The sequence below is a fragment of the Microtus pennsylvanicus genome, chromosome 7 (assembly GCF_037038515.1).
Source record: "Microtus pennsylvanicus isolate mMicPen1 chromosome 7, mMicPen1.hap1, whole genome shotgun sequence".
Lineage (NCBI taxonomy): Eukaryota > Metazoa > Chordata > Mammalia > Rodentia > Cricetidae > Microtus > Microtus pennsylvanicus.
Genome location: NC_134585.1, coordinates 3378682 through 3389102, shown reverse-complemented (window position 1 = coordinate 3389102; position 10421 = coordinate 3378682). Strand labels below are relative to the sequence as shown.

General features: G+C 54.1%; 2 protein-coding genes across 2 annotated transcripts; both read left to right on the top strand.

Moving 5' to 3' along the window:
- Positions 1 to 279: 279 nt before the first annotated feature.
- Positions 280 to 2699, top strand: Zbtb22 (zinc finger and BTB domain containing 22). The gene has a single exon (XM_075979603.1). It carries the CDS (start codon positions 280 to 282, stop codon positions 2179 to 2181), a length of 1902 nt encoding a protein of 633 aa, XP_075835718.1. The 3' UTR covers positions 2182 to 2699.
- On the top strand, positions 2692 to 10344 carry Tapbp (TAP binding protein). Its single transcript, XM_075979605.1, has 8 exons — positions 2692 to 3103; positions 3230 to 3400; positions 3578 to 3838; positions 6209 to 6607; positions 6756 to 7097; positions 7173 to 7262; positions 7365 to 7429; positions 9095 to 10344. The coding sequence occupies exons 1-8, from the start codon at positions 3067 to 3069 to the stop codon at positions 9104 to 9106; spliced, it is 1377 nt and encodes a 458-aa protein (XP_075835720.1). The 5' UTR covers positions 2692 to 3066; the 3' UTR covers positions 9107 to 10344.
- Positions 10345 to 10421: the final 77 nt, after the last annotated feature.

The following is a 10421-nucleotide window of genomic DNA, read 5'->3' as shown; positions in this document are numbered from 1 at the left end:
CTTTTCTTTTGCTAGCGCTGCCTGCGGTTTGATGTCGTTTGACGGCTGCACTTGGATGACTGACTTAATCCTTCTGAGCCTCAGTTGCCTCATCTGTCCCATGGGGTTGAAAGGTACACCTACCCCAGTTCTAAGGCTGACACAATGTTTTTATGCTGTGACGGGCTGTGACTTTTCAAAATCCTATCATTCTTCTCTTTTTCCCCCCAGAGACCCCCCCGGCCGCCCTCTTCTTTCCTTTGTTCCTGTGGCTGGGGGGGTATCTTCTCCTCCCGCAACATGGAGCCATCTCCTCTGTCACCCAGTGGGGCGGCTCTCCCGCTGCCTCTCTCGCTGGCTCCGCCGCCGCTGCCTCTGCCCGCAGCTGCAGTGGTGCACGTGTCGTTCCCTGAAGTGACCAGTGCCCTCCTGGAGTCCCTCAACCAGCAGCGGCTCCAGGGGCAGCTGTGCGATGTGTCCATTCGAGTGCAGGGCCGGGAGTTTCGTGCACACCGGGCTGTCCTGGCTGCCTCCTCTCCTTACTTCCACGACCAGGTCTTACTCAAAGGCATGACCTCCATCTCGCTGCCCAGCGTCATGGACCCGGGTGCGTTTGAAACAGTCCTGGCCTCGGCGTACACGGGCCGCCTCAGCATGGCCGCTGCTGACATCGTCAACTTCCTCACGGTGGGCTCGGTCCTCCAGATGTGGCACATCGTGGACAAGTGCACGGAGCTCCTTCGGGAGGGTCGCTCCTCAGCCACTACCACCACGGTCACCACTGCCGCAGCCCCCTCTGTCTCCGTCCCTGGTGCCAGTGTCCCGTCAGGGAGTGCGGGCGCTGGAGCCCCGGCCACCATGGGCTCCATCCGCTCCCATGCTTCCAGCCGGGCCAGTGAGAATCAGTCCCCTAGCAGTAGCAACTACTTCAGCCCCCGGGAGTCTGCCGAGTTCTCCTCTTCCTCCCAAGACACCTTTGTAGCGTCAGCAGTTGGCTGTGGGAACCGTCGAGATGGTGGCCCTGGCTTCCCAGGCCCTGTGGTTGGCAGCATGGCTGCCACTTCTGGAAAGTTGCTGCTGGAGGCAGACGAGCTGTGTGATGATGGTGGGGACGGGAGGGGGGCCGTGGTCCCCGGGGCTGGGCTCCGGAGGCCTCCCTGCATGCCTGCCGGTGCAGTGCCACAGAAACACTGGGTATATGTGAAACGAGGTAGAAATTGCCCTGCGCCAGCCTCTCTGCTTCACCAAGATCCAGAGCTAGAGGATGAGGAGGAAGAGGAAGATCTAGTGTTGACTTGTGAGGATGACGAGGATGAAGAACTGGGGGGTGGCTCCGGGGTTTCTGCAAGGGGAGAGCCTGAGGCTACGCTCAGTATCAGTGATGTGCGGACCTTGACCGAGCCTCCAGTCAAAGGGGAGGAACAGGTCAACTTCTGTGAGTCCTCCAATGACTTTGGCCCCTATGAGGGTGGGGGGGCCGGAGCAGGGCTTGATGACTCAGGAGGACCCACCCCTTCCTCCTATACCCCCACCCACCCTCCACGACCCCTCCTTCCTTTGGATGTGCCGGGCAACCAGATCTTGGTATTCCCATCCTCCTCCTCACAGGCTCCAGGCCAGCCACCGGGGAACCCAGCAGAACACGGGGCAGTGACCCTGGGGGGCACCTCTGCCGTGGGTCTAGGCATACCAAGTGGCTCTGGTGGGGCCCCTGGAGGGACGGGCAGCAGCGACGGGAATAAGATCTTTTTGTGCCACTGTGGGAAAGCTTTCTCGCATAAGAGTATGCGGGACCGGCACGTGAACATGCATCTCAACCTGCGACCTTTCGACTGCCCGGTGTGCAACAAAAAGTTCAAGATGAAGCACCACCTGACTGAGCACATGAAGACGCACACAGGCCTCAAGCCCTATGAGTGCAGCGTCTGCGCCAAGAAGTTCATGTGGCGGGACAGCTTCATGCGGCACCGGGGACACTGTGAGCGCCGGCACCGGATGGGCGGGGGCGGGGCCGCATCAGGACCAGGATCCGGGGCTCCTACTGGGCCTGCCTTGCAACTTAAGAGGGAGTCTTCCGGAGTGGGTGGGGGTAATGGCGATGAGGCGAATTCGGCCACACCCCCATCCCATAGGCGTGTCTGGTCCCCACCCAGCGTGCACAAGGTGGAGATGGATTTCAGTGGGGGCGGAGGAGCGCACTGAAGGGCTGGCCATGGGGAGCTTAGTCTAAAGGCAACGTGGCCCCAGAGTTTTCCCCACTACACTGTCTTCCCTTACCTCTGTGGACTTGTATATATTCTGGAGAGGGCCTAGGGTGCACCATTGCCAGTAGGTTCCATTCCTCAGCCTCTTCTTCCCTCGGTATCTCTGGAAGTAACCTTTTTTTCTTCTCTCTTGGGCACACCAGTGCCCCACCCTTACAGAATAGGGCCCACACGATGAGGGAGTGGAAAGGGGGCATTTTGAGCATCCCGGAATCACAGGGTCAACGGTCAGGTTGTGCTGGTTTGTGCCTGGTCTGTGTTTGTGTTGTGGGACGAGGCCTTTCGAGTCTTATCATTTCCCCTCCTGAAGGATGTGCCCTTTATTTCTGTACCAGCCCGCTCTTCCCAGGGAGATTCCCAATCGGGTTTTCGTGAAAGTGGGTGGAGACAAGGAATGAGTCGCGTAGTATAGGTTTTAATTTTTAATGGTGATTAAAATATTTATTGGTCACTTCACTTGGCTTCCCGATAGCCCCTCTGTGTTTGTTGGGACCTGGCACCGGTCGGGGAGGTCGGAAAACGCGGGTGTAAAGCTTCTAAAGGCGGTGGCGTTGAGAGGACGCAGCCGGAGGGCGGAGCCTAGGTTGCTAAAGGACTCAAAAGTTGGCGCTGCTGGGTGATCCAGGAGGGTGTGCAGGGCGCCGAGGGGCAGAACTGGAGGCAGGGTGTCGTAACTCGTTTGGCCGTGTGGGCTGCGTGCCTGCAGCGGGAGGCCAAGCCCTCACCTGACGGAGCGGGAATTTCCGGTCCCTTGCGCTGGCTTTTGGAGGAAAATGAAAGTGAAAGGGGGAAGCCGAGACAGAGTAGAGGAGATCGCAGCGCCATGAAGCTTCTGCCCCTGCTTGTCGCTGTGGCTTTGGGTGAGCGAACCCCATTTCTTCTTGTTTAGGAAAAGGCGCACTGGGAAGGAGAGGAGTTCCAACTCCCTCCCGAAGGGGCGGGGCAGGTCAGTGGACGTCCTGGTCACTGGAGCTCCTCTCCCCCAGGCCTGGTGACCGCCGTCTCGGCTGGACCAGCTGCGATTGAGTGCTGGTTCGTGGAAGATGCAGGTCGGGGTAGCCTAAACAAGAAACCTGCCTCGTTGCTGCTACGCCAGGGACCCATGGGTCCACCGCCCCGGCCAGATCTTGACCCTAAGCTATACTTCAAGGTGGATGGTGAGTCTTCGGAACTCACCTGCCATCTATCGCCTCTTTAGCTCACGTAGGGCCCTGGACCCCAGTTTCACCTTTGTAAACATGTCTGGGTTCTCCCTAAGTCTCTCAGTACTTTGTTAGTATGTGCATTCCAGACGTTTCCAGCCGGACTACCGTTGTACCCTTTCGGTCCCGCAGACCCAGCGGGAATGCTCCTGGCTGCCTTCAGGCGGTACCCCTCAGGCGCCCCCGCGCCACACTGCGAGATGAGCCGCTTCATCCCATTCCCCGCCTCCGCGAATTGGGCTAGACATCTGATCCCGCAGCGGAGCTGCCCACGGGCCCTGGATGGGGATTGGCTGCTGGTCAGCGTGTCCAGCACCGTCTTCAGCCTCTCTAGCTTGCTGCGACCACAGCCGGAGCCTCAACAGGAGCCCGTCTTCATCACCATGGCAACAGGTAGTCGTGGAGAGGTGCGGGAGATGGATGGGGAGTTTTTAAAGATCTAGATCTGCCAGTGGCCACTAGCTGAGTAGGTTTGAATGAGTCTTTTCTCCATTTGGGGTTAGTATATATATTTTTTGTTAAGCGAGACAGTTGGTTAGAATATATCTTTACCTTTCTTGGTCAGGCCAAGAATAAAACTGAAATCAACTCTGGTTTGGGGGCGGGGATTAGGGAAGTCATGGTGGTTTCCAGATAGCAGTTTGAGGAACAGGCAGTGAGTCTTGAAACCCGAATTTTGTTTGTACTCCTCCAAGGTCAGTAAATTGCTAGCCCCGCCCCCCAACCCCCTACAGTTGACTCTGAGTGTCCTAAGCCCATTCTGGCCTAGCGACCACCAGCCAGGCAAGGAAACTCTTCCTCAGGCTCAGATTGGGGCCATGGTCTGTGGTCCGTTAATAGCGGCCTCTAGCGGGCAGAAAGGACGCGACAAAGACGGAGGGTTCTGCAAAGGCCACTTAGTGACTAGCAACGCCGCTGTATTCCAGGGGTCCAGCACTTTGCTGGGCTGGACTCGGGGTTACTCCTTGGGCAGATATGCTGAAACGGGGTAGATGTGACTAAATGTCTAGGAGCTCTCGCTGTTCTCTCTGGCCAGTCCCCACACAGCTGCTCTTCACTGTGAGATGGTGGTGGCGCCAATCTTTCCTCTATGGCTCTATCTTTTCCAGCTGTGAAAAGCAGGAACTGTTTTCCCAGCTGCCTTTCCTTGCGACAGTGAAGCAAGGCACTTGTTACTTTACTCACTGATCTAAAAGAAAATGTTCACTAGCACCAAGAAAAAGTTAGGATGCAGAAATTTCCAGCTCCAGGTGACTAATGTTGGAAGCTTATATAGACCAAATCCTTGGCAAGGTGTGTGGGCTTGTGCCTGTGGTCCTGGCACCGGGAAGCTCAGGGAGGCCTCTCGGGTGTGTGCAGCTACCCTGGGCTAGCCTGCACAACATAGCAAGACTCGTTGTCTCCCCCTCTCCCCCCAAACAGGGTTTCTCTGTGGCTTTGGCTCCTATCCTGGAACTCACTCTGTAGACCAGGCTGGCCTTGAACTCACAGATTGCCTGCCTCTGCCTCCCAAGTGCTGGGATTAAAGGAATGCACCACCACCACTTGGGAAAAAATAAATCTTTTACAAAACAAAATAAACAAAGCATCAATGGGTTGGGAAACTCAGTGGGAGAGTTTCCCTATCTGCAGACTTTCTGTGCTCTGGTGTGCAGACTTTCTGTGCTCCGTGTACAGAGCCTCCTGGAGAGGTCCTTGTTGAGCCAATGGAACAGATTTGGTTAGCTAGAGGCATCAGCTGACACAGCCTTCACCACAGCTCAGTCGGTAGGCATATTCTTATTGCCACTGCCTCTGTTATGCATTTGTTTCTGAGGCTGAGTCTCACAGCCAGGCTTGTCTGGCGCTCATAGCAATTCTCCTGCCTGAGTCTCCTGGTTTGGAAATTAGGAGGGGCTGAGTTAGGTGTAGCTCAGTGGTAGACCCATTGCATACTATGTGTGAGTCTGATTGTAGGTGTTGGAGATGATGCCTACAATCTTAGCACTCGAGAAGCAAGGACAGGGGGCTCAAGAATTCCATGGGCTATATGAGACTGTTTCAAACAAGATGGAGTACTCGTCTGGCCCACGTGAGGTCCTCGGTCCATTCGTTAGTGCAGCACCTGTTAGCCACCCCCCCACACACAAATAAATAAACAAATGGAAAGAACTTGAGAGGCTGAAGTAAGAGAATCAACTGAGTTCCAGATTAGCTTAGCCTACCTACATAGTTTCAAGATAGCCTGGGCCAGAGTGAGTCTTGTCTCAAAAAAAAAAAGTGTGTGTGTTTGTGTGCTGCGCATATGCAGAGATGGCCCAGCAGTTAAGAACACTGGCTGCCAGGGTAGTGGTCCTAGTGCCTACATGATGGCTCACAGCCACCTGTAACTCTAATTCTAGGGGATCCAGTGCCCTCTTCTGGCCTCCTTGGGTACTGCACCCACATGGTGCACTTACATGCAGGCATTCACTCATACACATACAAATTAAAAAGTAATAAATGTGCCCTTAGGTCTTGGACATCTTCAGAATTTGAGAACCATAGTGGGCAGAGTGCTCAGCAGACTGCCCAGAGCCGCACCTCTGCCCCACGTGCACACGCCACCTTGATTATCCCTGTATTTCCTGCACTTTCTTAACTATGTTGGCTTAGAACCAGAATAAAAGGAAGGCTTGGAGGTAGTATTACAAATGAGGGTGTCTCTGAGGGGTGGGCCAACTGGAGCTTGGCCCAGGCCCACAGCTCTGCCTCTCCCTTTCTCCCCTCTCTCCCAATGTCCAGTGGTGCTGACTGTCCTCACCCACAGCCCTGTTCCCCAGATCCAGCTGGGAAAAGACGCAGTGCTGGACCTGAGCTTTGCCTACATGCCCCCTGTTCTGGAAGATGCTCTGTCTCCAGCCACCGGCCCCCCTCCCTTTGGGCTAGAGTGGCGACGGCAGCACAGGGGCAAGGGTTACCTGCTGCTGGCTGCAACTCCTGGGCTGGCTGGGGAAATGCCACCAGCCCAAGAAAAGGCCGTGGCCTTTGCTGCTTGGGATGACAATGAGCCCTGGGGCCCGTGGACCGGGAATGGAACCTTCTGGCTGCCCGCTGTGAAGCCTTTTCAGGAGGGCACCTACCTGGCCACTGTGCACCTGCCCTATCTACAAGGACAGGTCTCCCTGCAGCTGACTGTGCACAGTGAGTGGGGACACCATGGCAGGGGAGGGAAGATAGACTGGGGGTCCTGGGGTTCTCCACCATCGGAGTGCCCTCTCTAGTATTAGGAAGCCAGAAGACAAACCGAGGGACGAAGTGGACTCTCACTTTCCTTTCTATTCTTTCTTAGAGCCCCCCAAAGTGTCTCTGACACCAGCACCCCTTGTGTGGGCTGCCCCAGGAGAGACACCCCCGGAACTGATCTGCCTTGTGTCCCACTTCTACCCTGAGGCGGGCCTGGAGGTGGAGTGGGAGTTCAGAGGTGGCTCAGAAGGCGGTTCTAGAAAGGCCGAGGGGGAGACATGGCTGTCCACCGTCCGCCACCATTCTGATGGCTCTGTCAGCCAGGCTGGGCACCTGCGGCTGCCCCCAGTCACTGCCAATCAGCATGGAGTACGCTATGCCTGTCGGGTCCGCCACCCCAGCTTGCCAGCATCAAGGCGCAGTGCTGAAGTCACCTTGGAGGTGGCAGGTAACCTGGAGAACCTCTGAACCAGGGTGGAACCTCAGAAGACACCAAACTCATTCACACTGCTTCCCTTGCTAGGCCTCTCCCGGCCCTCAATCGAAGACAGCGTAGGCCTGTTCCTGTCCGCCTTTCTCCTTCTGGGACTCATGAAGGCTCTAGGCTGGATTGGTAGGTGTGAGCCTGCTCCCCAGGACATCTCCCGCTTACTCTCTGTGGTCTCACCTCTTCCTTCCCCGCCACTCACACCCCTCCCCTCCATCTTTCCCATAGCAGCCTACCAGACCATTCCTGAAGACTCAAAGGAGAAGGCGGCAGCTGCCAGCCTGGACTCAAAGGTAACAGTGCCCATTCCCGGTCTTTCCCGCCTCCTGCCGTGTTATACTCAGTGGTGGGATGCTGGCATGGCAGGCAGCCATAGGTGTAGACTTCACACAATCCTTCGTCCTAACTGTAGCTCACCTCAGACTTTCCAGTCTGGGTCTGTTTCCCTGGGTGCAGTGTAGTCTGTGAGACGTGACTCAGACAAAGAGACTGGAGTAATTAGTAGTTACGTTAAAAAAGAGAAGTCGGGCGGTGGTGGCTCACACCTTTAATCCCAGCACTTGGGAGGCAGAGGCAGGTGGATCTCTGAGTTCGAGGCCAGCCTGATCTACAGAGCTAGTTCCAAAGCCACAGAGAAACCCTGTCTCTGACAAAAAAAAAGAAAAACCAGGTGTGCTGGGCCATGCTTCTGGGCACAACACTCAGAGGCTGAGGCAGAATCTGAGTTCTAGGCTGCGCCATGGAAACCTTGGCTCATGGGAAAGAGAAGCAAAATGAGCCAGGCAAAATAACTTAATAATACATTTATTGAATTTTTGTTGAGACAGGGTCTCCTAGTCCAGGCTGACCTCAAACTTGATACATAGTTGAGGATAATTCTATTTATTTATTTTTGGTTTTTCGATATAAGGTTTCTCTGTGTAGACCAGGCTGGCCTCCCTTTGTTTGGGGAGTAAGGCTCACCCCACCACAGGGCTTACTGAGGGTGATCATAACTCTCCAGTTCTCCCTCCCCTTTCAGTGCCGGCGTCACAGGAGTGTCACCATGCTCAGTTAACAAACGCTGCCTTTGTACTTTTTAGAAATTACGTTTATCTGTGTGGGCATGTGCATATCACGGCAGACACGTGGAGGTCAAAGGACAAATTGGGGGAGTTGTTTCTCCTCCTACCATGGGGGTCTTGGGGATCCCTTTACCCACAGCCACCCCACCAGCCCATCTTTCTGAAGGCTTCATCTTGTGTGCCTGTGTGAATGTAGGGTGTGTTCTCACGCATGGTTGGCTGTCAGGGGACAACTCTGGGGAGCCCAGCTCAAACTCGACCACCTGCAGTCGACTCTGTCTGCTGAGCCATTTCACCAGCAGGAGAGAATCAGAGTTTATTACAGAGGAAAGTGGGTGCTGTCAAAGTAGGAGGACAGGGGGTGGCCAAAGGGACCAACCGCTCTGGAGGAAACGCTCTCACAAAGCAAGACCACTGTGCACTCATCATTAATTCTTGAATCTCCCCTATCCAGAAGATTTAAACATGTAAACCATGCAAGAAATCCCAAAGCTCCCAGCACAGCCCAGGGGTAGAGTTTGCTTGGTCTCAGATGACCCCGATGGCCTTTGAGAAGATGGCTCCTCTCTTCCAGAGAACTCAGGAGGTAGAACACTCAACACTGTATCTAACAGGCGGGAAATGCCAGCCCCATACTGCTCCCTTCCCTTGACAAGAATGTTTCTGGATTAATCAGGAGGAACTCACTCTGCATCAAATCCTCCACTTCTTTTTTGTTTGTTTTTCGAGACAGGGTTTCTCTGTGGTTTTGGAGCCTGTCCTGGAACTAGCTCTGTAGACCAGGCTGGTCTCGAACTCACAGAGATCCGCCTGCCTCTGCCTCCCAAGTGCTGGGATTAAAGGCGTGCGCCACCACCGCCCGGCTTAATCCTCCACTTCTTTTTTCTCTTGCAGAAGTCACAATAAGGCACAGTTTCTGTGGGAGCCACCTCATCTTTGCCCAGATGATTCCAGTAGCCCCTCCACCAACAGCTTCTCTTCGAGACGTCTACTCTCTCCATCGAGCATGCAGCTAGGGTTGTTTATTTTTTACTTTTGTTGTTTTTGTTCTTGTTTTTAGACAAGGTCTCTCCATGTAGCCTTGGCTGGCCTCTAAGTCCCAGAGATCCATCTGTCCCTGCCTCCAGAGTGACGAAAGGCATTGGCCACCATACCTTGAGGATTATTATTATTTTAATTCTTGAGGCTCGAAGGCAGAGGTTCTCAAAATTTTGGGTCCCAATACATGTTAAAATGATCAAGAAGGCCAAAGAGTTTTTGTTATGTGGGCTATTAGAACTTAACTTAAAAAAATAAAATAAAATAGAAAAAAGAAGAAAAGAAAGAAAAAGTGACCTATATCTTTGATCCATCACTTGGCACTCCAGACTCCGGAGGTGGAGGCAGGCTGGCATGAAACTCACTTGAGTCTCATGCCAACCTGATTTACAATAGGGAGTTCTAGCTTAGCCAGGGTGGGGTTCTGTTCAGAGAACTAAACACAAGATTTAAGGCACTGGGGCGCACGCCTTTAATCCCAGCACTCAGGAGGCAGAGACAGGTGGGTCTCTGAGTTTGAGGCCAGCCTGGTCTACAGAGCTAGTTCCAGGACAGGCTCCAAAGCTACAGAGAAACCCTGTCTCGAAAAACAAACGAAGTGTCTCTGTATGCTCTAAAGCAGCGTTTCTTAGCCTGCAGAGCTGCAGGTCATGGCCCCTCTAAGACCATCCGAAATATCAGTGTTTACACATTGGGATTCATAACAACAGCAAAATTACAAATATGAAGTAGCAACGGAAATAATTTTATGGTTGGGGTTACCACAATATGGGAAACTGTATTAAAGGGTCGTAACATTAGGAAGCTGGAGAATCACTGGCTATATAATTACAACGACTAAGGGATCAGAGCATCTTAACGTGCTGGGGACCTCTGAGACAGCTCACGAGGGTTCAGAGCCCAGCGGTCCGTGTGTCTCCCAAGACTAATGCCTACCTCTCCAGCTCCCTTCACACCACAGCGTTTCTTCCGCTTGCTCTACCTTCGCCATCTTTGGGCCCCAGGCCTGATGGGCCTCGTCCTTCCACGGACTAAAGGATGTCCGTCCTCTCCTGCCCGCCAAGACACCGGTCTAGTCGAGTGCCAATAAAACTGTTTCAAAGTTTTCCACGTGGGTCTCATTCTGCCCTTTTTACAAGCGCAGCGAACCACCCGTCGCCTCCTGGCCCTAGCCACTACCCGG